Source organism: Grammomys surdaster, unplaced genomic scaffold, assembly GCF_004785775.1.
Source record: "Grammomys surdaster isolate TR1022 unplaced genomic scaffold, NIH_TR_1.0 241, whole genome shotgun sequence".
Classification (NCBI taxonomy): Eukaryota; Metazoa; Chordata; class Mammalia; order Rodentia; family Muridae; genus Grammomys; species Grammomys surdaster.
This window is the reverse complement of record NW_021604686.1, coordinates 1,823,270-1,850,901: the sequence shown is the minus strand read 5'-3', so window position 1 is coordinate 1,850,901 and position 27,632 is coordinate 1,823,270. Positions and strand designations below refer to the sequence as shown.

At 50.1% G+C, this 27,632-nt stretch overlaps 1 protein-coding gene across 8 annotated transcripts; it reads left to right on the top strand.

Annotated features, from left to right (window-relative positions):
* The first annotated feature begins 732 nt into the window (after window positions 1-732).
* Ppcdc (phosphopantothenoylcysteine decarboxylase) lies at window positions 733-27,314 on the top strand. 8 transcript variants are annotated; one of them, XR_003712313.1, is made up of 8 exons: window positions 733-780; window positions 3,081-3,145; window positions 5,710-5,879; window positions 20,430-20,525; window positions 21,365-21,493; window positions 25,961-26,129; window positions 26,541-26,702; window positions 26,824-27,314. XR_003712313.1 is itself a non-coding variant. In XM_028774457.1 (7 exons), the coding sequence occupies exons 3-7, from the start codon at window positions 5,745-5,747 to the stop codon at window positions 26,627-26,629; spliced, it is 618 nt and encodes a 205-aa protein (XP_028630290.1). In that variant the 5' UTR covers window positions 733-780; window positions 3,081-3,145; window positions 5,710-5,744; the 3' UTR covers window positions 26,630-27,314. The 8 variants fall into 8 exon arrangements, 7 of the variants coding, with proteins under 7 accessions (XP_028630290.1, XP_028630291.1, XP_028630293.1 ...); XM_028774457.1 differs by having other exon boundaries at window positions 26,541-27,314; XM_028774458.1 differs by having other exon boundaries at window positions 26,279-27,314.
* The last annotated feature ends 318 nt before the right edge of the window (window positions 27,315-27,632 follow it).

Here is a 27,632-nt window from a genome sequence, read left to right as displayed (position 1 = left end):
ACACCCACCCCAACAAGGCCATACCTCCTAATTGTGCCACTCCCTGGGCCAAGCATATTCAAACCACCATAGAGCCCTTAATGGTAGGACTAGAAGCCAGGCCCTTCTTCAGCATCCATGGTGGGTCTCTTGAGGCTGACTGAGGAGGCGCAATGAACATGGAAGTTCTTGAGACTTACGATTCCTGCAGGGTAATGACTACAGTGATTCAAATTTGCTGGAGATGTGCCCTCACCCTCTAAGAATGCTGTCCAGATCCTCTGTGCTGGTCATCCCTCAAGATTCCTCTCAAGTAGCAATGGGCACAGTAGCATACCCCTTTAATCCCAGCACTTAAGAGACAGAGGCTGGCAGATTTCTAAGTTCCAGACCAGCCAGAGTTCTTTTTTTTTTTTTTTTTTAAATTACTCAAAATGACCTTTTTTTTTTCTTTTGGTTTTTCAAGACAGGGTTTCTCTGTGTTTTCCCGGCTGTCCTGGAACTCATTCTGTAGACCAGGCTGGCCTCGAACCCAGAAATCCTCCTGCCTCTGCCTCCCAAGTGCTGGGATTAAAGGCGTGCGCCACCATTGCCCAGCCAAAGTGACCCTTTCAATGACACAGCTTCCTTGCCTATGTGGCTTAAATCCTGCACTGGGAGCCCCAGTGACTACAACTCCCAGAAGCCACAGAACTAGACCACGACTCCCAGAAGGCCATGCGATCACTAGCTTTCTCTCGAGTCATTTAGAGCCGGAAAGACGCCTAGATACCGCGATACTTGGGGGGTACCCTGGAGCTGGTGAGCAGTGGAAGGGGCGGGAAAGCTGTGTCCCTGGTCCCGCGGGGTGGGGCGGTGGGAGAAGCTCCTCTGGCTGCTGTGGTTCCACGTGAGGATCGCTGTGTAATGTGCATGACGTGAGGCTAAAGGTGTGACCCCGGTCTCGGAGTTGGGGGCCGTGCAGCTGCACCTGTGCCTGCTGACGTCACGCTCTAGCCTTGACCAGAGTTGAATCTAGTTTAAAAGGTGGCGCAGTCGGGACACCCACACTTGACGCTTACCTTTGAAAAACTGCAGCATAAGATGTCCCTCCGAAAGATTTAGGAGCGTCCCGAAGTGCAGACTTTTTTTTTTTTAATTACGTTTATTTTGTAAGAAGGGTGGCTGTCACAACGTGCATGTAGAGATCATAGGACAATTTGCAGGACTCAGTTCTACCCTGTAAGTTCCGCCCTCGAATCCAGGTCCTCAGGCTTGGCTGCAAGCTACCTTACTGAGCCTGCTTGCCTCAAATTGTATTTTAAAGTAATAAGCGAGAGAAAGGAGAACTCCCCAGTGTTTGGATGTCTAAACCCTGAACTTGCCGAGGGGGAGCTGGGGCCTTCTGCTTCTCTCTAGCAGTTGGGACCCAGCACGACTGTGATGTGTCTTCCTGACGTGCCCTCAAGAGGTGTACAAATGAAACTGCAGTAGTTTTAGAGTCAAGCATACTTACTTCCGGTTTGAGAGAAGTCCATTAGCATGCCAGGCCTTTTGACTGCACCCAGCATTCCTTAGGTGCAGTGCAGTCACACTTTCTTGGCTACATTCTTGCCCATTTTGTTACTGGTAGGTATACATGGAAATTTTAAACTTTGTCCTTGATTAAACTGAGAGAAGGAAAATTATATTTACACAATTCACACACCGAGGCCCTTTTCTCTGCTGTGTGTGTTCTCTCTGTGTCTCTCTTAAATTTCTCTCTCTGTGTCTCTCTCTCATCTCTATCTCTATTTCTATCTTTACCTTTCTCCTTCTTCTTTCCCTCCCTTTCTTCCATCCCCACAACCCCACCCCCAGGGTCTTACTGTGTAGCCCTGGCTAGCACAGAACTACTATGTATCCGAAGTCCAAGGATGGCCAACAGTGAGTCAAACTTGATCCTGGAGGTCTAAAGGGAACATTGAACCGCATGATAAAATAAGCTTGTCTTTTGGGTTTTTTTTGGGAGGGTCAGTAGTGGTGGGAGAGACTCAGATATGATGTTCAGCTCTTGGACACTTCTGGACAAGCCAGGTAGGTCAGGGAATGCCACCATGTACAGTCTTATCTCTGAACAAACCAGTGAGCTCTGTGGTTAGGAGGGTGATCCGCCGTCCTCACTGCCTGCCAGAGCCAGAGGAATTGTGCTGGAAAGTTCATGCCCCAAAACATCAGAAGAGATACATTGTTAACCAGCTGGAGAAGCACAGATAGGAACTGTTTCTACGGGCCGGGTGGTGGTGGCGCACACCTTTAATCCCAGCATTTTGGAGGCAGAGGCAGGTGGATTTCTGAGTTCGAGGCCAGCCTGGTCTACAGAGTGAGTTCCAGGACAGCCAGGGCTATACAGAGAAACCCTGTCTCGAAAAACCAAAAAAAAAAAAAAAGTTTCTCTCCTGCTACTGTCGTTTGGAAATTATGTTTACTACATAAGCAGAGGGTCTTCGTGTCTCTCTGAAGGATAGAGAAAGGGCAGTTTTCTGGCTGTGGTTTACCTGCATGACTGGCAGCCCCGATTCCTGAGCTCAGGGGTCACAGCCTTTCAGTCAGAACCCGCTGCCTGCTTGTCCACTCTTCTCTGAGCCAAGGAGGTAAGGTGCTGCCTATAGTCACCCTGACTGTGTTAATGAATAAAAAATTTAAAAGTCTTAAATAGGATCCAGATGGAGGACAAGACTAAATTGGCTTGGAATTTGATCTTGGAAAGCAAACAAACTCTTGCTAGCTGCCACTTTCCCTGGGACTCAGGGTGAACACATATGACCATACTTCTAATTGTGGGTTACATAATCTGCCTTCTATTCTCTGTCTCTCTCTCTGTCTCTGTCTCTCTCTCTGTCTCTGTCTCTTCCCCCACTCTGATCCCCACAAGAAGAACAAAGGTTTTGGTCCTGAGTAAAGCTTGATTCTAAGAACAAACAGTGTTTCTTGGGCCACAATGCCTTCTGTGGAGAAGAGTTGAGGTGAGCAGTAGAGTCCTGCCTCCAGTTTAACGGACAGCTTTCTGGAACATGACCCTTAGGAATGTTATCTTCTTGAGGTTCAGGGACTACACATGAAATCGTGAGTCTGTTTTACAGGGCTCTTCTGTTCTTGCATCATTTGACTGAAGAAGGACACAGGGTCGAGGTTTGAGGACTGACAGGTACGTTTTCCTGGAGATTCAAAAATGCTTTTCAACAAGCATCGGGGCTCATTCCTTTAATCTCATAGTAACAGCCAAGCAATCTCTGAGTTTGAGGCCAGCCTGGTCTACAAAGTGAGTTTCAGGATAGTCAGTGCTCTGTTATACAGAGAAACCTGTCTCGAAAAACCAAACCAAAAAATAGAAAAAAATAAGATGGATGTGCTTCTTATGGAACGGGAGAAGTGGCTCCTGTACTGTCTCGCAGAGGACCCACCTGTCACCTGTGTGCACACCATGTCAGGCAGCTCACAACTGCCCAGAACTCCAACCTCAAGGTGACTGGATGCCTCTGGCCTCTGAGAGCATCTGCACTCAAGGGCACATATATGCACACACATGATTTAAAACAGTTAACAACAAAACACAAACATGTCTCTCAGCTACCGATGATGTGCTCTGGGAGAAGCTGGTAGTAGGTCCCATGGCCTTTGTCAGTTGTTAACCAGTACTCCTCAGACTTTGGGTGGGCTCATGTCTCTAACAAGCCTGGTCCTGGTTGAGGCTCCGAATGGTGGCAAGGATTCAGTATTGGTGGTGGGGCTTGGGTAGAGAGAAGGCTCCGTGGGTAAGAGCTCTTTTCTTGTAGAGGATCTTGGTTCAATTTTCTAGACCCGTGTGGCAGGTCATAACCACTTACAACTCCAATTCTAGAGGAGCTGACACCCTCTTCTGGCCTCTTTCGGTACTTTACACAAGTGACGCACAGACATACGTGCGGTCAAAATACCACACACATGAATAGTGTCCATACACACGAACAGTAAATATATAGAGTAAATCTTTAAAAAGTGCTGGCAAGGTGAACTTTACGGGTGGGAGTTGTGCCTAGGGAACTAATCTGTGCTTAACCCCTTTGAGAAGGGTACCCAGCATCACCTCAGCTCCTAGAGATATATGCCTAAACGTTACAGGCAAACGACAGAGAGGCTCCTGTGGTTACCCAGGCACAGAGGGAGCTGGAGCTACTGGGTTCTCTTTCTATGGCTGACCTTGAACTTTTGGAGTGTGTCTTCTGGGATACTTTGTCTTGTAGAAAGAGCCACTTACCACTGACTTTTGTATTGACTCAGGCTGTATTGGAGGAGGCTTCAGAAATCAACTGTTCTGCCGGGCGGTGGTGGCGCACGCCTTTAATCCCAGCACTTGGGAGGCAGAGGCAGACAGATTTCTGAGTTCGAGAGTTAGAGGCTAGCCTGGTCTACAGAGTGAGTTCCAGGATAGCCAGGGCTACACAGAAAAACCCTGTCTCGAAAAACCAAAAAAAAAAAAAAAAAAGAAAAAAGAAAGAAATCAACTGTTCCTATGTCTTTCATATGAGTAAAGAGTTTTGAGGGAGAATGATCCTGGTCCAAGATCACACACCAGGTCAGGAGTATAGCCTTGGGCAGACCTCGGGACTCCTGCATCACAGGGCAGGTATAGTGCACTGCTTATTCATCCAGCAGACCATCAGGACTGAGATAGTGAGGGAAGAGGTGGCTGGTGGTTAATCTGGTTATCATCAGGGAGATTGCTGGTAAGGGAAGAAGCAAAGGCAAAATAAACTGACATCTACATGGTGAGGGATCATTGAAAAGGTTCAGTGGAGAAAAGGGCCATCCTAAGCTACCCACAGAGTCCGTAAAAGCAGCAGTGCTATCTTCCACGCTTCTCTGCCCAGGATTTGGTCCTCAGTGACTGTGGCTGATGGAAGTGTGCTGGTCCAGCTGCCAGGGTAGAGGTTTTGATGTGTCAGCCACAGCATCACAAGCCAGAGGAGGAACCCAGTCAGCTGCTTCTGTGGAGTGGCTCACTGCTTTGTATTTGACTCTTAGAAGTCAGTTTGTATTTTGGAGCTCAGCCTGGTCCCCAAGGATGGGACAGGCCTACAGAGGCGAGTCTCCGGTCTCTAGCAGCACCCTCCTTGTCTGTGGTTCTAGTTCACTGTTGTCCTAGTGCCTCTATCTGCTTCAGCAGTCAGCCTGGCACACCGCAGTAACTCCCCAGTCTCCACCACTCACCATGGCCTCTCTGCACATCACCAGTGCCGACGTCACTTTCTCATAACAGAGCACAAGGTTCTCATCACCCTTGACATTCTGGCCCAGATCTGACGGTGCAGCCTGACTGGCCCATCCTACCCTTCCTCAGGACTCTTCAGCCTCTCTCTTAACCTACACTGTGTTCTCTGCCATTCTCCTTCAGACCCCTCCACTTTGCGGGATTATTCCATTTGAAGTCATATCCTTCTGCCTGAAAAAGTGTTCATCCTTCAGATTCAGCCAGAATGTGTACCTTTATGTGACACTATCTCTGAGACAGCCCCTGGGCAGCCATGGCATAGGTGTGTGGCTCTTGCAGCATTCTATGGAGAGGAGGCTCGATTTGGTCGTCATACTATGTGCTCCCAGAAGCTGGGACTGTTAAAGCCCATGGCAGCCCCAGCATCTAGAAGGCCTAGGGCATACCACATGCTGCTTGTTATATGACTGTGTGAATGAAGAGGATGATGCCCTTTATTCTGTTTTAAATTCTAAATCCAGACTTCCTCAGACCCCAGAAAGACACCAGACCCCACATGGAACGGAAGGCCCCATGTCCCGCTGCCATACCCTCAGTGGAGAGAAAGTTCCATGTCCTTGTGGGTGTCACTGGAAGCGTTGCCGCTCTGAAGCTGCCTCTTCTGGTATCAAAGCTTTTGGACATTCCTGGGGTGAGTATCCTCTCAAGATAAGTGTAGTGGCGTCTGGCACTAAGGACTTGCAGCTTCTGGGGCCAACTCATCTCTGCAGCACATGGGATTTTTTTCCCCTTTAATCCTAGTGTGTATAGATGGAGATCTTCTGTGTGTGCTGGTATGTGAGGCACACAGGAGACAGACTAGAGTGTAAGATAAGCAGAAGCTAGATTAAGTGAGATACTGTAGGCGGGGCGTGAGAAGTCAGGGAGAGGGAGCCATGACCTCATACACTGACCCTGAGGGTCCATGATGTCCTGTGGTCTGCAGAAGGGCAGAAGGGTCTTAGCTCCCTGTGCACCCCTGTTCCCGCACTCATCCCTCCCTGAACTCTGAGGCTCAGCTCTCTATCCTTGTTAGATACATTGCTTGTTTCAAACACACTGAGAGCCCCAGGGGCTGCGCACTGCCTGTACCTCTTGCTTCAAACCCAAGTCCCTCCAGTGTTCACAGATGGTCCAGAAGCCACTACTGTGTGGTGGGATGGGAGATTTTTTCACCCTCTGTTCTTAGCCAGGCCACCTCAACTCTGACTAGTTTTATATATGAGGATTCAATTCAAAGACTGAAATATCACCAGCTCCAGCAATTAGATACCTCACTTCCCCAGAATCCTCTGTGGGTCTTTGTGGCCTCCTGCTGTTCCTGTGTTCCATCTAGTGACGGTTGCTGTGGGCTGCCTCCTGCATATAACTGCTCTTTCTCTCCACTTTTCAAGTCTGTACAAACCCTCCACTCACTCACTCACTCACTCACTCACTCACACCTTCTCTGCCTGTCCCAGCCTGGGTGGTTTTTCTTTTTTTGGTTTTCTTTTCTTTTTTCTTTTCTTTCTTTTTTTTGTTTTTTGTTTGTTTGTTTGTTTTTTGTTTTTTTCAAGACCAGAGGTCTTTCAAGGGTTTCTCCGCATAGCTCTGGCTGTCCTGAACTCACTCTGTAGACCATGCTGGCCTCGAACTCAGAAATCCACCTGCCTTTGCCTCCCAAGTGTTGTGATTAAAGGCGTGTGCCACCACTGCCCCGGCGGCCACCTGGGTGGTTTTATTTCCTTTTAAACTCATTTGACATAGACCAGAGGCTGCACTGGGTGGGCACTGCTTGTGTTAACCCAACACTAGTTTGGTGGGGGCACACGTCAAGGCACGTTTTCCTTGTGTCTGAATAGCCCCTGAAGTGGGGCCGCCTAGGTGGCTGTATCCTGCATGTCCAGCAGAGGGCGCTTCTCTCACACAGATGACTGTTGTGAGTCCTTCCAGTCCAGGACTGGAAAGGGCTTGTTTCTTTTCTTTCTACCAACTTTTACCTCCTCTCTCCAAGTCCCTCCCTGCCCCCAGGCTAAAATAAGTGATGAAGATGCCAACCATGCCACAGTCAGGAGCAGAGAGACTCTCATGGCTGCTCTCTGCTTCATGTGCCCCAGAGCTGTAGAAGCTGGTCAGATAGAGCCTGGAGGGAAGAAGGCCTGGAAAGGGGTTCTGGTGCTGTCATTGCCCCCTGGGGAGAAGGCACTCGAACAGTTCTTTTTCCCATAGCCCCAGAGCAAGTGAATTTCCGGGTAGGAGGATGGGGGTAGGGAGTCCTATCCCAGGACACAGATGGGCAGCCTCAGAGCACAAGGAATGGCAACACCACCACTTCCTCTCAGCCCACGCTTGTGTGGGGGTGTGAGGAACGGGCTGCCTGCAGGGTAGTGGCTCCACCTACCCCAGGCTGTTTTAGCCTGGGCCCCTGGGAGGGAGGACAGGCTGTGTCTGGAATAGGCCTTGGCCGTTCTTTCTCTGGCTGGGGTTGGAGCCCAAGTGAGGCAGCCAGAGGGCACTGAACTGTGGAGGCCTCTCCTTCGTTTGACTTGAGAGCTGGCCTTTCTGGTTTCCAAGTAGGGATGATTCCTCCTGCCCATCACCCCAGGTGTGGAGGTGGAGGGCAGATGGTTCAGTTTGACAGCAACATGGCACAGAGCTTGGCACGTGGGAGCCTCTAACAGTGTGTGCGTGTTTCCTGCCTGGCACCTCTCTTCTGCTATATGTCAGGGCCTTTGGGCTGGCACATGCCTTGAAGTTTAGAGGCTGCTGAGACACCAACATGGGAAAAGCCCTTGGAATGACAACCTTTGCATCTGTGAGGGTCCCCATGGCCTCATCCTGAAGGTTGGCAGCTAGCTGACCCAAGCTTTGTCCGGTAGGGCTTCGAGGTGTTGGTAATGAAATGCCCTGTAGATGTGGCCCCTAGCTTGTCTGATGGGCATGTCTCTCCCTTCCCAGCATTCTTCCTTCTAGTTCCTTCCCTTGGGAACTGGGCTTCCCAATGCCCCTTTTCTATCAAGGTCTCGGTCCCTTGGAGCAGTCACTCTCAGCTCTTTGCTGGGTCGATCATTCATGTGAACAAGGTTTTCCTCAGTTCTCCTCGGGACAGTCAGCTCATGAATAGTCAGTCAGCATCTGGTGTGGGTTGCAGGTAGCTGGCCATTCTACAGACACACACAGCTGGTGTGCCAGCATGTGCAGGTGTCCTGGGAGAGCCACAGACCTGGAGGCTGTGCTGTCACACTACAGGTAGGCCAGAGAGATCAGAGTAAGCAGGGTAAGTGCTGGCCTTAGCTGATGACCGCATACATAAATAGGTAAGAGAAGTCACCAGCAAAGGAATCGAGGAGCCTTTTTTGTGAGGCAGAGGAGTGCCACTACTGGGCTGGGAAGGACCCCTCTTACTGTAACACCTACCTGTTAGCTGAGCACTGGGGCCAGGAGGCAGGAGGATGAGGACCCTGCTTCAGAAAAATAATACGGTCTAGAATGTAGCCCCGGTGGTTGACTACTTGCTACTGTGCACAGAGTCCTGGGAATCGTGATCTCCAGCCCACAGAAAACCAAGTGTGCTTGTACAAGCCTGCGGTCCCAGCACAGGGAAGGCAGAAGCAGGAAAATCAGAAGGTCAAGCTCGTCTTCAGCTACATATCCAGTGTGAGGCCAGTCTTTAAACAAGAGGGAGGAGGCATAGCGGGTTCCTGACACTGGGACCCTGAGCCAATTCACTTCCAGTTTTGTTTCCTTTCTCAGCCTTAGTTTTCCGTGCAGTGAAGAGGAGGCAGGTCGACAAGGATCTCTCCTGAGGGTCTCTTTGGCACTGGTATTAGAAGATTCTAGATTCGAAGGCAAAAGGGACCAAGACAAAGGTCACCCCAGGAGAATGTTTTGCAAACCTTTAATTGTCACGTACTTGAACAGCAGATTGTCAACTCAATTTTTATACCTTGGTGGGAAGTCTGGCTCGAACCTTTCAGACTAGTGTGATGGGAACAAGACAGACACCATAGTTGCTTTTCAGAGCAAGTGGAAGCAGGACTGAGCCAAAGGGAATATCCCCCTCAGATGGAGTTGTGATAGTCCTTGAGTTTACAGAAAGAAAGTTTCTAGCATGTCCATCAGGACATCTGGGGCTGGAAATGAGAAAGGAGGACCTTGGTCATAGCATAGGAAGTAAATTCTGCCTCTCCGGACAGCTTGTCGCTATACAGAAAAAAATATAAATACTCATAGCCTTCACTTCACACACAGAATTAAATCCCATGGTTGCAAAACTTCACCCACGTACGAGGTTGCCCGTTGTAGCTTTGTTGATGATTTCAAAACAAAGCTGAAAACGAGCAGAAGGCTCAGTCCACAGCTATGGCATGCTCACGGAGCAGCCATGAAGCGATCACTTCCTGTTGCTCTGGAGCACCCCTCGGGATGTTACCAAAGGGCAGGTCACAGTCTGCGCCCCAGGAAGCCAGGTTCAGCCACCCAGCCTCAGCAAGATTACAACAACAAAACTTAATAGTAAAAAGTGGAAAAAGAAGATGTATTCAGTCTGGTCACATTGGAGGGGGGGAAGGAGTAAAGAGACCCCTTTCTCTCCAAATCTATCTTCAGGGCGAAGATTTCTGAAATCAAGTAAGATTTCTGTTAAAATAGATCTGCATATCTAAGCATTCCCAGCTAAAGTGTTCCCTGCCCACAACTGATCATCATTGTTTTTCTTCTGCAGTGGTAGTCTATCTAACCAGGAGTCCCTTTTCCCCTGGCTGGCCTAGGCTTTAAGCTGTCTCTTCTCCCAGCATGAGGTTCCTGGGCGAGTTGAATCACTTGGGGGGGGGGGGGCTACTGTTTGAACAGTCTGATAGCCAAAATAATCTCTCTTCAAAATATCTTAATTCCTGCCGGGTCAGGTAGTAGGATAGAAGTGAAGTCAACCACAGCGCACGTGGGAGCATACCCCGGGGCATCCCCCCGGCCGGCTGGTCCTTAGCCTCTTTTTGTTTAGCCTGCAACTAAGAACGGTTTTTAAATGCTTTGCTTTTTTTTTTTCCAGTGCTAAGAATCAACCCCACAAGATCTCACATATGCTAAACAAACATCCCCTACTAAAGTGCATCTCAGGCCCATTTTAAAAGAGTTAATCAAAAGTAGCTTTAAAAAGTGATAGTTCATGGCTTATAAAAGTGTCTTATATAAGCTTATATAAATGCACACGCCCTTAATCCGAGCATTTGGGAGGCAGAGGCAGTTGGATATTTGTGAGTTCAAGGCCAGCCTAGTCTATATAGTAAGATCCAGGCCAGCCAGGGTTACATAGTGAGATTCAGTCCCCAAACAAACAAGCATGTCAGGGATGGCTGGGGATGGAGTCAGCTGGGTCAGGGGCTTGCCTACCATGGTCGGAGGTCTAGCTTCAACCTAGCACCACGCAATCCTGGCACATTGCTGTAACCTCAGCGCTCAGGAAGCAGAGGCAGGAGGATCTGAAGTGCAAGGTCATTTTCAGCTGCATAGCAAGTTTGAGGCCAGCCTGGGCTGCATAAGACTGTTTCAGAAGGGGCTGGAGAGGTGGTGAAGAACCAGCCTGTTCCATCTTACTCTTAAAAACCATTTTATAGTAAAGACAAACTAGGTTCAATTCTGTTTATGATTAAATCTGTTTCTCAAGGATTGGGCTATGCCCCACCTGTAACCTTAACTACAAATGGTTCTGTGCTGCCTGTTCCAGGCATGGCAATCCTGTCTTTGTTTCAAAAAGTTAATAACCATCTTGAAACCCTACCTTTGTTTCAAAAAGGTTGTTGTGGTTACTTTGTTATGACTACCTGTTGTGTTCATCTTGTAACTGTGTCTTTCAGGAACCTGCAGGACTAACTTGTTATGCTTAAGTTCTGTTCCTGAAACCTTGCCTCTTTTGCCTCCCAAATCCCCCATTTGTAAGCCCCCCCACCCTAGAACTATAAAAACCTTATCTTCCTCACGTTCAGTGCTGACCTCTCGAACCCCGACTTAAGGGAGGCAGCCCATGTACACAAATCAAATACTTGCTTTAATTAATTTGGCCATGAGGAGTTGGGTCAGTGGTCTTTCTCTCTCTAGCTTTGGGATTAACAGTGGCTCAGGGGTTAAGAGCATACTGCCTTCCCAGAGGACCTAAGTTTGTTTCCTAGCACCCGTGTTGGGTGACTCACAACTGCCTGTAACTCCAGTTGCTGGAGATCAGATCAGACTTCTGCGAATCTCCACGCTTCCATGTACATGTGCCCTTGTGTTTGTGATTGTGTCCACAGGGCTCCTCCCACCCCCTTTGGAGGCAGATGTGGAGGGAGATGGACTTCAGTTTCTGTCAGGCCTTCTTTACTGCATGTCCCAGCCAAGAGGCCCCATGCTAAAGCTTTGATGCATTCTCACCTCAGGATAAGTGCATGGCAGATGGGGTTTGGGTGAGCTGTTCCCCGTATTCTCAGGCGTTAGAATACTTGGTCCACAGTTGGTAGCGCTGTTTGGGCAATTTAGGAGGAATTCCTCTTGTTGGAGGAAATATGTCCCTGGGGCAGGCTTTGAGAACTCAGATTCCCATCATCCTCTGTTTGCTACCTCTGGTTCCTGTTGTGATTTAAGATATGAGCTCTCAGTTTGCTCTTCCAGTTGCCACACCTGCCGGCTGCTATTCTTCCCTATCTATAGGAATGGTGATGGACTCTTACTGGTTGGAATCGGCAGCCCCTATAAACCCTTTCTCTAAGTTGCCTTGATCATAGTGGTTTAACACGCCAGCCGTAGACAAGTAACTGATACAGTGGGTATTTCCTCTTTAAAGTCCTTTGCTCCTGTGGGGATATTATCACATGCAGGCTAGACAAACCCATCTCTGCCTGTGTGGAGACTTCAAGTGCTCCGTGGCCACCTGTGGTGACCACAGTGACTACAGTGGGCAGAGCTGGGAAGACGTTTCCATTATTACCATCTCTTATTGGATATATGTTTCGGGCTCATGGTTCTCCACTAGAGCAGTTGTGTCTCTCGGGACCGTTGAACAACAACCAGAGACAAGTCTTGGTTATCAAAATCAGGATGGTCATGCTACTAGTTAGAGAGCAGGGATAACAGCCATGGGGTTGTCTCACAGTGACTCTGAAGTACTTCTACATAGGTTTCTTTGTTCTCCGCCATAGCCTAGACCAGACTAGGGCCCTAAAGTAGAGGTAGAGGAATCACCGAGAATTCTGTTTCCGTTGTCCCCTCCCCTCCCCCAACTTTCCAGAGCCCCAGATTCCAGATTCAGCAGAGAAAAGGAAACCAGCCTCATGAACTGGTTTCAGGAAGGAGTCTCTGTAAATGCTAGACACAATGCAGACAGCTTATGCAATCGAGTCTGGCCAGGCTTCAGTCACATCACACAAAGAAGTACCGGTTAAAAATACTTGATACAAAACCTAATCTTAAGAGGGATCTCAGTAGGGGACCAAAGTCAGCACCAAAGGAGCCGACTTTCAGGAGTTATGCAGTGTGGGAGAAGATTTTAATGCCCAGCTCTATCCTACCAGGACCCACAAGGATTTCAGAGAAAGCATGGGGGAAGGTCCTGCCTTCAGGGCATTTTCTGCCCTGCCAGGACTCTTAGCATTTATTGCCTGAGTGAATAAACAGTCTATAGTGTGTGTGTGTGTGTGTGTGTGCGCGCGTGCGTGCATGCGTGCGTGTGTGCGCGCTTGCGCAAGAGCCTGCACACATGTGCTTGTATGCATGTGTTGATCCAGGGCCCACCCAACCCTTGGCACTCAGGACCTTTTTGCTACGTGAATGAAAATGAAAGAACAAACCCCACAGCGCTGATGAGTCAGATCAAGTGGCATCTCTTTAAAACCAGAAAAACTAGCCTGGGCTTGCCTATTAGCATTGGGGGTGGGGAAGGGCATCGGGAAGTCCTGCCTGTCACATGCTCTTCACTTTATTCCTTAGGGGAATACATTGCCCCAGGAGGCTCCCTAGCGGTCTGGCTATAAACCTTGGGAGGGTAGCCAGAATATGAACTGGCTAAGAAGTAGTACAAAAATCTTGAAGGAAAGATCTCAAGCAGAGTTCTTGCTTAGGGTAGGAGGCCTAAAGGATGCCTGGTGGTGGGTTTGTGGGAAGGCAACGTGAAGACACTGAGGTACTGAAGGATGTGTAGAGGGGAAAACAAGTGGAGAGCCAGAGGAAGCCAGGACCCCCTGAACAAGAACAATACCAATTTGGGACCGTTTCTGAGCTAGCCCTAGGTAGAGTCTTTCCTTAGGTAGGAGGCTTTTGGAATTAGAGTCCTCTGATCTTCAGGGAGCAGCTTTCTGAGGGCTTGGAGTGGAGAAAGTATGGACCCAGTGTTCATGATGACTGGGAAGCCCTTAGAAACGGAGGGCAAAAGTCCCTTACCGCATTGTATAAGTTTGAGTCCAGTCTGGGCTGCACGAAACCTTGTCTTAACAACAGCAAACCAGGTGGTGTGTGCCTTAATTCTCCACACTCAGGAGACAGAGGCAGGTGGATCTCTGTGAGTTCCAGGACAGCCAGGACTGGGTAGTCAGACTGCCTTATTAAAAAAGGAAAGGAAAGGAAAGGAAAAAGGAAAAAAAAGGAAAGGAAAGAAACATGAGTTCTGTAGGGCTCACTGGGAACAGGCATGGCTGATGTTCCGTAGGTGTGTGGAGAGGTATGGGGGAAGGGGGTGTCTCAGAGGGCCCATGCCGAGACATCTCTTCCCCCTGAGAGACCAGTCACACACCGGTATAGTATAGAATAGGGTTTATTCAGGGCATGGGGAGGGGAGCCAGGAGGGTAACAGAGGCGGGGGTGGGGGGGTGGGGGGGGCAGGGACCAGCCATGACCAAGTGGAGAGAGGGAGAAGGGAAGGGGGGAGGGGGGAGGAGACAAAGGGAAGCTAGAGGCAAGAGATTAAGAGAGAGAGAGGAGGGGGCAAGCAGTCCCTTTTATAGTGGGCAGGCCTACTTGGCTGTTGCCAGGTAACTGTGGAGGTGGAGTTTAGACAGAATACTAACAATGGCAGGACCAGTTTTATTCATGTGTGTGCATGTGCCTTCAGAGCCAGAAGAGAGCATCAGATCCCAGAACTGGAGTTACAGATAGTTGGGAACTGCTGTGTGGGTGCTGGGAACTGAACCTGGGTGCTCTGCCAGAGCAGCCAGTGCTCTCAACAGCTGAGCCATCTCTCCAGCCCTTAAGTTATAACTTAGATTTGAGACAGCGGTCTTGGTCTTAGGTGTTAGGTAAACATGGACACACATAGCTGAATCTCCTAGCCCTAGGTGAGATCTCTAATGGACATCTTCCTAGACCCCTGGAGATGTTGGTCAGGGTTTTATAACCAGTGAAAGGTCCTCCTAGAAACAGGCTGTTCCTGTTGGGATACAGTTGGTAGAGTACATGCTCAAAGCCCTTTGTCGATCCCCACAACCAGGTAAAATGTGAGAGATGCTATAACTCTATAATCCCAGCACTCAGGAAGATTAGAAGCTCAGGGCCGTCCTTGGATTGACAGGATGTTCAAAGCCAGTTTGGAACACTTGAGACCTCGTGTCCCACACAAGGGAGAAGAGTGTGATCTTGATCTCTGTCGTCCCTCCTAGCACGTGGGCTTTGTGGAAGGTTTCTTGTCCTCAGCTGACTCAGCAGCTTTGGGGCCTTTGGGGGATACTGATGGTGGTCCAGGTGGAGAGGAAGCCAGGATTAAGATTCTAGGAGCTGCCATAGACCAGGCAAACAGCTGACTCTGGTAAGTGGGCGTTTATGAGAAAACCAAGGGATGGCACACCTGATTGCATGGATGAGAACTTCGTGGAGTTCTTGCTGCTTGCCAACCCCGTATGTACTGGTAGGTGTCATGGCTGGTACTCGGTGCCAGTGTGCATCCTCTGAGACAGGGTCTCTATATCTCAGGCTTCATGATCCTCCTGCCTCAGCTCCTCTTCCTGTCCCTGTTCCTCCTTTCTCTCTCCTTCTTCTTCTTCCCCCCTCACCCTCTTTTTTTTTTTTTGGAGACAGGGTCTTACTGTGTGCCACAAGCTAGTCTCAGATTCATGCTCTTCTGCCTCAGCTTTCCGAGTACTGAGACTCTAGGTTTTTGTCACCACACCTGGCTTAATTAATTAACAGGTTTGTCTTTTTAATTTTTATGTCTGTTTGTTTGTTTGTTTGTTTGCCACCTTTTCCTGTTTTTCCTTTGTGGAATTTATTGGTCAGATTCCCCTCCCCGCATTGGTCTTCCGATTTTTTTTTTTTTTTTGGTAGTTTTATATTTTTGTTCAAGTATACCCTAACCCCTAACTTTGCATTGAGTTGACTTTATTACTTTTTTTTTTCTTTTTTGTGAAATTGTTTAAGATTGCTTTTTGGCTCTTGTCCAAGAGTGTCACTGTTTAGACCTGGCTGGTCAGGAACTCGTTAAGTAGATCTCTCAGCCTGGTGTTGATCTCTCCGAGATCGTACGGCCTCTGCTGCCCAGGTACTGGGATTAAGGATGTGAGCCACAACGCCCAGGGCACTGAGTCTTTTTTTCTTTTCTTTTTTAACTTTTTATTGGTTCCTGGAGAATTTCACATCACGCACCCCAATCCCACTCATCTCCCTGTCCTTTCCACCCATATAGACCCCCACACCCTGCAAAGAAAACAAAACAAGATAGAATAAAAAGAAAGTCTTGCAGTGTAAGCTGTAGTGTGTCGCGGTGTGTCACATCGAGGTGTGTCACACATCTCCACTTGCAGCCGCTCACTGCACTGAGTCATCAGTCTGCCCTGAGGCCTCTGGCCTCTGCCACACCATCTACACTGGGTCCTCACAGGAACTCTCTCTCGGATATCCTGACATTGTCCAGTGTCATGGAGGTCCTGCAGCTTTGGATCTGCAGAACCAGCCCCTTCTCAGGCTCCAGCAGATCATAGATGTAGGGTAGATGTTGGGGCAGACCAACTCAAAACCCTGGATCTGGGTCTGGGAGGCAGCTGATCAGCCCACCAGCTCTCCTGTGCTCAAACCACCAAGGCTAGCTCTTCAGTATTGCCCCTGCTAGCTCACCCAGTGCATCAGCCAGTAACAGGCAGGATCAGCTCTCCCGCTCTCAAGTCCTGGGTGTTGGCTTACCTGTGCTTTTGCCAGCTCTACTGTGCTGCCCAGGTGAGGTGCAGGACCCACTCTCCTGAGTGCTGCAGCCAGTGAGGGGCAGGGCCAGCTCTCCCAGGCTCCCCTGCACCCCTCCACAAAGGGTCCACTCTGCTGTGCTGTCCAGATGAGATACATCGAATTTCTTATTTCTTTATAATTTTAATTTCCCAGAGTTCTTTTTGTTCCCTGAGTAGATCTTAAAAAAAAAAAAAAAAAAAGGCACTGTGTGGCTGGAGAGATGACTCATCAGTTAAGGCATTGACTACTCTTGCAAAGGACATGGGTTCAGTTCCCAGCACCTACATGGATGGCTCATAACTGTCTAATTCCAGCCCTAGGGGTGTCAGCTTTTCTAACCTCTGAAGGCATTGCATGCACATGGTTCTTGGATATACACACAGGCCAAATACCCATATACACGAAAAGACTAAAAACAGCACTGTCACTGTTTGTTGGGTGCATCCCTCGGCTCTGAGTTTTCCGGCCTGCACTGTCTGAGCTTCTGCGTTTAGAGTTTTTTGTTTATTTGTTTATTTGTTTTGTTTTGGTTTTTTTGTTTTTTGTTTTTTGGTTTTTCGAGACAGGGTTTCTCTGTGTAGCCCTGGCTGTCCTGGAACTCACTCTGTAGACCAGGCTGGCCTCGAACTCAGAAATCCGCTTGCCTCTGCCTCCCAAGTGCTGGGATTAAAGGCGTGTGCCACCACCGCCCGGCCGTTTAGTTGTTTTAATCTTGCTCTCTAACCCAGAGGCTTTCTTCAAGTATAAGATGTTCTTCTGTTGTACCTATTAAGCTGCGAAAAGCTGGGTGGAAGCTTCTCTTCATTGCTAAGACCCAGTTGGGAATGAAAGATTCTGTCGGGGGTTTAGTACCTCAAAGTTTCTTTCCCTGTAACCCCCTAGTAGTCCAGGGTCCCCGACCTGTAGACACAGTGTCGAGAGTGTAGCTCGGCTGGGAATCCTGTGCCTGGCAGTCCTGTGGATGACTTTTTGCCCAGGGCCCTCTGGCTTCTGTTTGACAGCTCAGATGGCTGCTGGGCTGGGATGGAGGCCGCTCCTCTGCTCCTCGGCTCCCGGAGCTGTCTCCCTCCTTTCCTCGGGTGGGCTTGTTTTCAATGCTGCTCTGGGCCTTGATCTTTCATCTTCTAATCTCATCTGCTCAGGTTACCTTCCACTTTAATCTCCCACAAGTGTGTTGATGAGTCGTAACTGCCGTCACTCCTCATTCCCTCTGCTCTCCAGAGTTTCATTTACTCTACCTGGCTGAAACCTTATTTTATTATTATTCTATTTACAGTATTGGACAGCAAACAAAGGGCTCATACAAGCTAGGCAAGCACTACCACTGAGCTACACGGCCAGCTCTTCTCCTCCTTATTTTGAGACAGGGCTTTACTAAGTTCCCAAGGGCACCTCCTAGCCTCCTGCCTTAGCCTCCTGAGAAGCTGGGTTGTGGGCTTGTGCCACCATACCCAGCTTGAATGAAGATGTGATTATGTTTTACATGTCTATTTATCTTGTATGTGTGTGTGTGCACCACATGTGTGGGAAGGTCAGAGGTCAACCCGAGGGGTCAGTTCTCTTTCTCCAGCATCGGATTCCAGGGATTGAACTCACATCTAGGTTTACTGTCGAGTGCCTTTACCCACTGAGCTACCCTGTCAGCCCAGAGACTGTGTATTTTGACCAGATGTGTAGGTTATTATGTATTTACATTTAAACTTAATTCTGCCATCTGTCTTTTTTCCGTGTTGGGAATTGAACCCAGGGCCTCTACTATGAGCCACTTAACCCTAGCCTCTTCTTTTCCCAGACCCACTTTTTCTCCTTGGGTCAGTCTCACATATCCCTGGATGGCCTTGAGCTAGACTTCACTATTTTACCAAACGTACCTTGAGTCTCTGATCCTCTGTCCGCACCTCCCGAGTGGCGGGATCACAGGTGTGTGCCACCTCGCCTGGTTTTATGCACTGTGGAGATCAGATCAAACTTAGGGCAAGTGAAACAAGCACTCTGCCAACTGGGCTACATCCCCAGTCCCGTTCTTGAGACAGCATCACTATGTAGCCCAGGCTATCTTTGAACTCATAATCCTCCTGCCTCTGCCTTTTGAGTGCTGAAATTGTAGGTCTGTGTCACCATGTGTGGCGGCTACCTCTGTCATATTCAGTTCTACCTACCATGTCTCCTCTCTGCTATTTTTCCTTTTGTTTTCTTTTTTTTTTTTTTTTGGTTTTTTGAGACAGGGTTTCTTTATGTAGCCCTGGCTGTCCTAGAACTCACTCTGTAGACCAGGCTGGCCTCTAACTCAGAAATCCGCCTGCCTCTGCCTCCCAAGTGCTGGGATTAAAGGCGTGCGCCACCACCGCCTGGGCTTCTTTCCTTTGTTATGTAGACTGAATTTTCTTCTCCTGTTTGGAAGGTTATGTGTGACTGAGTTCGTGCGTCTTTCTCACAGTGTAATTTAGTAAGCCCACACTTGAGTTTTTCATTGTCTTGACCCTTGCACGGTCTCCCTTTTCTTCCATTCTACCTGCCTTGGTGGGTCCAGGCTGTACTCCATGGCTGGGCTCTGTGGAGGGGCGGGGCAGCACTGCCCGTCTGCCGTTGCTCAGAACTGGCGAGGTTCTTCCTGGGTGTCTTAGAGGCCTTCAACTCTCAGAGATGATCTGATTTAAAGCAGTGGTCCTCAACCTTCCTGATGCTGTGACTCTTTAATATGTTGTGGTGACTTCAACCATAAAATTATTCATAATTTTGTTACTGTTATGAATTGTAATGTAAGTATCTGATATACAGATGGTCTTAGGTGACCCCTGTGAAAGGGTTGTTCTATTCATAAAGGGGCCGTGACCCACGGGCTGAGCAGGACTGTTTTAAAGGCTATCTAAGCATCCCTGAGGTTTTGTGTAGGGCTAGGGATGGTAAGTAGGAGAATCAAGGCAGAAGGACAGGTCAGGAATTCTGGAAAACTTAGACCTGCAGCTACTCCTCAGCCCTCCTCTCTGAGATACCTGCTGTTTGCCCCAGCTTGGCTCTCAAGAGTTGTGCAGAGCATTGTTACCCCCCACCCCCAACCCCCACTCTGTGCAGGCGAGAAACAGCCAAGGGAAGGGGTGGCAACCTGGCTGTGTGTGAAGAGCCAGCCTCGACTTGAATCACCAAGTTCTTATCAAGCAGCGAAGCGGAGCCAGCAGTATTGGAGCTGTCAGGGTTTCTCCAGTGGCCAGGAAACGGAATTTCCTTTGTGAGATCTTCCAATGTATACATTATTAACACTTGTCACAACTGTCCAGGCTACATGACTGCCTGTGGTCAGACTCTGCGGCCTTTGCCCACAGCCATGGTTGTCAGACGATTCTTTCTGTCACCCTTGACTGGCCTTCCTCCTTGATGAATGTCCTTTCCTGACTCAGTGCTTTAGCACAGGTTAAACAGCCCCCTCATTTGCGTCAATACTTCTTCAGTGATTGACAGGGTGAGGACACTCACTCTCCCCAACATGAGAGCACAGACTATTTTTCCCAGAGCCTGTCTGCAGCCTGAGGCCTCTTCCCACACTCAGGCCTTGCTCCTGAAAGTAGGTGAGGGGACTCTACTGTCACACTGGAGCATGGATTTTGACACACTATGTGCACACCTGCTGTCAAAGCCTTGTCCCGTAACAGAACAAGCTTGGCACAAAACTTGGTCCTGTGAGTCTCCTTGGTTGGCCCCACTGTCTCCCATAGGTTTGAGTTCCCGTCATCCTCTGCTGCCACTGCCTCTGGCCTCAACTGCCCCAGTGGCAAGAGGCCGCCACCGCTTATACCCCCGAGGCAGGGCAGGCGGTGACTCATTTCTCAGCAGCCTCTTAAACAGGGAAGTGAGACGTGTGCACCTGGCAGGGCCTGACCTTTGAGTGACAGCGGAAGTAGCTGTGTAAACATGAGGTTCATTGCTAAGGGGAAGTCCTGGTCAGTGCCAGGCAGTGAGGACAGCATCTGCCTGCACTGGCCCCTCATGTAGCTTATCCGCCCGTGGTTCTAGTAACTTTTCCCTTTCTTCTCCCTTCCCTCCACTTTCTTGGTGACAGCTGGAAGTCACAGTGGTAACAACGGAGAGAGCCAAACATTTCTACAGCACTCAGGATGTCCCCGTCACCCTCTACAGTGACGCTGATGAATGGGAGGTCAGTATGGGCCCATTGCTTTTCTTCCAGCAGGACAGAGCTGTCTTCCTTTCGGCCTATGGCCCTGGCTGCTGGAGCACACGGCCTGGGCTCAAGTCAGCGGTCAGGGCCATCTGGGTAGAGGCGATGAGGAAAACATCTGTCTAGCTCCTGGCCTGCGGGAGGCCTGTGGTACCGCCTTCCTTAGGCAGAGCTCAGCTTTGGCCCAGTGCCCTGGGTTGTGTCCTTGTACTTATCTGGGCTGATGAAACCACAGAGGCACTCTGTTCCCACCACCCTGGTCTGTGTGGCTCTCAGCGTCCAGAGTGCCTCACTTCCCACGGCCGCTGGCCATGTCTCTGCCCTCCCGCAGAGGGGTGGGCACCAGCAGAGTCGCCAGGAGCAGAGCGTGGGCCTCATAGGGCTGTCCTGCCAGGCGGTTTAAAACATTCTCAGCCTCAAACATTTCTGGCTGGCCTGCCCTTCCCTCTCTTCCCCTCCCCCTCCATTTCTCACCGCCCCAGAGCTCTTCGACTGGCTTGGACAACCCAAGCATCCGCCTCAAGCAGACAGGCCAGGAGTTCCCTGCCAGATGTCAGTTCTCTTGAAAACCAAACCATAAAGGGAATACGCTCAGAGAGACAAGGAGCGTTTGTTTCCTCAGGCCTGCTTTCTGTCAAGCTGCTGGCCAGTGCTCGCCAGCTTCTCTGTGAGAGGGAATAGGTGGAAGACTAAGGCAGTTGGAGATGGTTTCCTTGGCTTTTTCAGCTTACTGTACCTGGCCTATGTGACCGCTATCCCCTCCCACACACATACTGAGCATGGCTGGATTGGTGACCCCCGTTTCTTTTCTCTGGCAGATGTGGAAGCGCCGTTCTGACCCGGTTCTCCACATAGACCTGCGGAGGTGGGCTGACCTCCTGCTTGTGGCTCCCCTTGATGCCAACACTCTGGGGAAGGTGGCCAGTGGCATCTGTGACAATTTACTTGTGAGTGACTCCTGGTGTCCGTCTGCTCTCTCCAGCTTTGCTCCCAGTTTGCTGAGCTGCAGATTTCACTGTACAAAGAAGTCTGTTACTATGGGATGCAGGTTGTTAAGCAGCCCTCCTGTTACTATGGGATGCAGGTTGTCAAGCAGCCCCCGTTACTATGGGATGCAGGTCTGTTGAGCCCTCTCTGCTCCTGTCTCTTTAGCAAGGAGGCTGAAGATCTGAGTCCAGTGGACCATCTGGCTTTGCATCTGGTATCTGGGTATGTCCACCTTCTCCTGCCCCCAGTGGTCAGCCGGGCGCCCCGCCCTCTGCTCTTCCATCATCCTTCCTCACAGGCTTCCTGCCCTCCACATGCACTTCCATTGACTTCCCTGCCTTTACGGCTTCCCTGTCAGTTCCTCCTTCCCTCCAGAATCTAGAAACACACAGGAATACTCTCAGAAGACTTGTTACTTCCTCAGGGGCCTCACATACTTATTTCTCTGTAGTCATTTTGGCCTCAAAGCTAAGACCCAGTTTTCACATCTATCGGGGAAAGCTGAGGGGAGAACAAGGAGGAAAAACTGAGTGAGAAGTCATTGCCAGATTGGCTTAGGCCTCTGAGACCTCTCGGGAGCTGCTCCCTTAAAGAAAATCTGTCTTCGTTTCTGTGATAATTCTGGGAAGGTCTATGGTCACCCCTTCCTCCATTTCTTGACCTTTCACCTCTCATGTTCTGGAGGCTTCTATTGGAGACACAGGGAGTGCTCACTCTGGAGAGAGGTCTGTGATCACCATGCAGACAGGAGGCAAGTGTACCGTGGTGAGCACTGTGGTCTCAAACGAGTCATTAGTCTTTGGAGCCTGCCTTGGTACTAGGCACTCAGTAGGCCGTTACTAATACTGCTTGTGTGTAGTAGAAAGTAATTCTCTCTCATAAATATTTTTGTTTGAATTTACGTTTGTGTTTGTGTGTGCTTGTGTGCGCTAGTGTCAGACTTCTGGCAGTTCTCCTGCCTCCGCCTTCTGACTACTGGCATTACTGGTGTGTGTTACGGCAGCTCCATTTTAGAGTTGAAAATGCTGAAGAAATGAATCTTGAAGATGCGTCAGGAACTTTAGGATGTCACATATGACGAAGGCCCTTCATCTGGGCCTGGGGCACAAGCCTGTAATCCTGGCAACTCAAGGGGCAGAGGCTGAAGGATCAAAATCTCAAGGCCTGGTGGGCTACGGAGTGAATCTCTAAATAGAAAATAAAGAGGGCTGGATAGTTTAGGGGCAGAATGCACGTGAGGTGAGTGGGAAACCCTAGGCTCACTCATTCCCCAGGATGGCGTGGAACAGAAAAGCGGACATTAGTATCCTTGCTTGCTCATGAGGGGGCTCTTAGCTCCTCTTCCGAGAGGCCGCTGATGACCTGAGCATTGTTAGAGAAAGAGTATAGGACAGGAAGAGTACCACCCTGAAGCTGTGGCCAGGAGCAGACTGGGGAGGACAGCAGAGCTGGGTGTGGCATGGTCCTCACTGCCCAGTAGGACCGGGACAGGTCAGCAGGGCACTGAAACTGGTGAGGAGGTACTCAGCCATGTACCCCGCTGCGCTCCCATTGGTGACAGAACACACCAGCCTCAGAGCTGAACCCCAGCCACTTCCGTAGGCTTCCTCCTACCCTCTGAAAACTCAGGCCTACCTCCTTGTTGTTGATGTTTTTTCGTTATTATACGCCCGGCCCTTCCCCTTTAAAAACAGTCTTGAGCTGACTGGAGAGATGGCTCAGAGGTTCAGAGCACCGGGTGCTCTTTCAGAGGACCGGGGTTTGATTCCTAGTACCCACATGGCGGTTCACAACTGTCTGTGACTTCAGTCTTGAGATCTGACAGCTTCTTTTGGCCTTGGTGGGCACCAGGCACACGTGTGATACACAGACATACATGCAGTCAAAACATGTAAAACAAATATAATCTCATGTAACCCAACTGGCCTTGAAATCCTGATCCTCTCTCTCTTCCTTCCCAGGCATGGGATTGCAGGCATGGCCTGAGGGCCTGGCTTCTTTTCCTCCCGCTGCTACCCCTCTATCTTTGAGGTTCTCTTCTTCAGAATTGACTGGACAGTGGAACATGTTCCCCAAACTAACCATTTGCCTCAAACAGTTTCCCTTGAAGACAGATGTCTGAGACAATCTCTAGTGTTAGGGTTTGAGCTGTCAGCATCCTAGGTGGTATGGCCGCCTCCTCCTCAGTAGGTGTCTTCATAGAGACCTGAAAGGAAGCCCAGCCTGCTCCCTCTTTCCAGACTGTCCTGTTTCCAGCATTGGAAAGGTGCTGGGGAGCGGTGGGCTAGGTGTCCTCAGTCCTCCTCCTCAGGCCCGATGCCTGGGAATGGCTGTCTCCGTCTGCTCGGGCCTGGCTTCTGTGCTAAGCTGTCAGGTCCAGAAAGAGGGGTCGACTCCCCAGGTTGCCAGTCAGGTGCTGTGCTAGTCTCTGGACTGGGATTCCAGCCGTCTGCCCTGCCTGAGCAGATTCCCAAAGGCAAGGCTGAGGCATCCAGCATGGTGCCAGCCATTTGGCTGTAGAAGCCATTGTCCTCTTCCCTTCCTACTGCTGGTTGCTTCAGAGGAGCTGTGATTTGTCCAGGAAGCACTGAGCTGTGAGTCAGACAGTTGGGAAGCAGCCCCACTGAGGGCAGACAGATTGGGTTTTGCTGTGGTCAGCATGCTCTGTTTTGAGGGTTCTTAGAGTCCAGCCCCCACCCTGTTCCGACACCACTCATCAAGGGGCCTTTCTAGGTTTGCTTATGACTCCTGTAAAAGCAGCAGGTGGCACAGAGCCAAGGAGAAATGTGACTGAAAGTGTCCGCTTACAGCCAGGTTGTCTTCTTGAGAGGAGTTGGTGGGAAAACAGTATTGATCCCTGGGATGAGGCAAGCAACTGGATTTGAGACTGTTTGCTGTCCCAGGAGAGGGCAAGGGCACTCAGGACGGGCGGGTGGCCACTGGCCTGTTTCTGTGTCTCTCATGCTTTTCCAAATGTATTCTTTCTGGGAAGAGGTGTCACAGTTGCTGTCTCCCAGGAGCTCTCAGGAGGAGGTGGCTGGTATAGTCAGAGCACAGGAAGCCTGTTTCTTTGGTAGGCCATCCTTGGCCTCCTGAGCCTGTGCTTGGGGTACTGTAGGAGCTGTAGTTGTAGACCCTGTACTTAGTGCCAGGCCCTCAGCTAAGAACATTGAAAGCCTTTGCATTTTTTTCTGGAACCTGGGGTACCCACCTCTCTGATATCAGCACTTAGGAAAGCAGGGGACCAAGAGTTGAAGGTAGATTGTTACATTGCCAGTTCAGAGGCCAACCTGGGCTACATGAGGCTGTGCCTCCAAAAACTACCTCCATACAACACCACCATCAAAACGCTCACATTCTTTTTTAATTTAAAAAAAATTATTTTATTTTGAGATGGGGTCTATATAGACCTTGGTGGCCTAGAACTTGCTATGTAAACTAGGCTGGCTTCAAACTGGGAGAGCCGTGTATGCCTCTGCCTCCAGAGGGCAAGGATTAAAGGAGTACGCTACAATGCCCAGCTTTTTCTTTAAAAAAATAAAATGTATTCCAATCTGACCCTGAACTTGAGGTTCTCTTTCCTCAGCCTTCAGGAGGGCTGATATTACAGGCGTATGTCCTCATACCTAGCATTCAACCATGGTCTGATTTCAAGCTTGCATGATTCACAATCTCAAGACTGAGTTGGAAAATAGGAAGGCGGGGAGGAGGGGAAGGTCTGAATTGGCCCAGCTCTTTCGTAGCCGTTCTGGTGTGAGACCTGGTGGTACGGTCTGGCTTTGGGAGATGGAGAGGCTGCCCCGTCAAAAGGTTGGCTGTACAGGACCCTGTTTGTATCTGTGTGACAACTGTTTATCTGAGGGGGGCTGCGGCTTGCTCATCTGTGAACAGGGGACAATACCTTCCTTATAGGGCTACGGTAAGGGTTCTTGAGATAATGGATGAAGAAAGGTACCCTGTGCTGGATGTTTTCATTCTCAGAGCTTAGTTGGCCTAGAAGTAGAACTGTTGCTGAGTGGAACGTGAACAGTCTGGTTCCTAGCTTTCCAGTGAGCAGTGAAGCTGGCCTCCTGTCCCCCAGGATTGCTTCTCTGCCCTCAAGTCGTGAGCCTGTGTGGAGGCTCAGGCTGGTGGGCAGGGAGATTGCATACAGGATGGAGGTCTGTTGGTATTGGGGTCACTGTGGGTACTGATTGGGTGTCTCCTGTGTCTAGGACCAAGCTAGAGCCTGAGTGCAGATGATGAGGGTGAAGCGACAGCCCTCCCTCCCAAGGATGCAAGAACAGGTCTCTGTAGATGGGTGACACCCCGTCACCCCTAGGCAACAGCTGCTCTGCTGACCATGGCAAGGACAGCAGGGAGGATTTGGGGGGACCGTGAGCATCGGTAGGCAGAACATCAGCATCTCCTCCCCCACTTCTTCATAGACATGTGTCATCCGGGCCTGGGACCTCAACAAGCCCCTCCTCTTCTGCCCTGCCATGAACACTGCCATGTGGGAGCACCCTCTCACTGCACAGCAGGTGGGCCAGCTCAAGGCCTTTGGCTACGTGGAGATTCCCTGTGTGAGCAAGAAGCTGGTGTGTGGAGACCAAGGTAGGCTTCTCACCACACACAACCCAAAGCCGTAGAAGGGGCTCTGCTTTGGGGTCACCTCTGGGTTCTGTGAGCCAATGGTCAGAGCTGTTTTCTGAGCTCAGCCCTCTCATCTGGAAGTGGATAGAATGCTAATTCTCGTCTCTCAGGACTATCAGGCTGAAGCGAGACAGTATGTGTGAAGTGTCTGGTGGAGCCCCTGGCAACGGAACAAACACTGTTAATGGAATGACACCCGGCCCTGTCCTGGACTATCTTGGTAGAGATATGGTAGAATCAGCTCAGGCAGAGCTGGACTTGTGGTCCCCAGGCTTAGGATGTGGGCAGAGTGCACAGGGGAGATCTTAGTGGTAGCCACAGGCATGGTTAGCTCATCTGGTGCCTCTAAGTCACGGTGAACTTTGCTTCCAGGTCTAGGAGCCATGGCTGAAGTGGAAACCGTTGTGGCTAAAGTGCAGGAGGTGCTCTTGCAGCAGCGTGGTGGCAGCCAGCAAAGTTGAACTGGGATTTCTGCCGTGATGGCCCTGCACCCAGTGAGTTCCGCCTGAGCCGTTGAAGAAGGGGATCAGCACGGTATGAAGAGCTGTGCTTGCTGAGGAGGGGCTAGCCTGCACCTTCTCGGAACCTCCCTTTGGTCTAACCCTCTTCAAGCTACATGGGACCACAGACCCAGGTCCTGTCTTCTTTCAACCAGGAGATGCCTGCTTCCTGGAGGCCCTCCCATTTCTTTCTGGGATAGCCCCCAAAGGACTAGGCAAACACACTGCTACTGGAAGGGTAATTGAATGACCGAGGGACCTCCTGTCTGGGAACTGCTTTTAGACACACCACGGCTGCAGCTGAGCATGGAGGTTCACATCTGTAATCGTAGCACTCAGAAGGCTGAGGCAGGATTGCTACAAGTTTGAAGCTGGCTTGGGCTACAGAGTGAGCCAGGCCTGTGAGTGTGATAGCCTACTTCAAAACAAAAGCAACAAGAAGAACCACCATAGCTCAAGATCCCAGGCACAGCAGGCCCCGGTCAGCCCCTGGTCAGGCCCTGGAAGCTCCCATTCTTTGGTGCCCAGGTGTCACACACACAGTCGAGAAGTCTGTGAGGTGGCCAGACTTCAGATTTCTCACAGACTGTACTGAGAGTGGGGGCACCAACAGCTCTGGGAAATAAAGAAAAGTGACCTTTTAGGAGACTCTGTTCTTCTTTACATCCTGTCTGTGGCCTCAGAGGTCAGGGGGCACGGCCATGGGAGGCCAGAGAAGGTTCCAGCCTGATGACTGATGAGCACGTCCGCATTCCTGTGCAGTCTCAAAGCAGACGGCTGAGATTCAGATCTCAGACCCACTTACCCGCTCTGGACCTGGACTGACCCTTGTTTCCCCATCTGTAGGGTCATGCGTCCATAGGAGAGCTGCTGAGGGGATTAAGTGAGGTATATGTAGAAGTGCATTTGTCTCTTACACGACGGGATACAGGCATGGTTCCCAGCAGACGCCTGAAGCCAGAAC

Excerpts from the sequence above, each read along its gene's own strand:
- Ppcdc (XM_028774455.1), top strand. The coding sequence starts at position 5,745 with ATGGAACGGAAGGCCCCATGTCCCGCTGCCATACCCTCAGTGGAGAGA. Across the intron at positions 5,880-20,429 it reads AGCTTTTGGACATTCCTGGG|CTGGAAGTCACAGTGGTAAC; the intron begins GTGAGTATCCTC and ends TCTTGGTGACAG. Across the intron at positions 21,494-21,630 it reads GCATCTGTGACAATTTACTT|GTTGTCAAGCAGCCCCCGTT; the intron begins GTGAGTGACTCC and ends TATGGGATGCAG.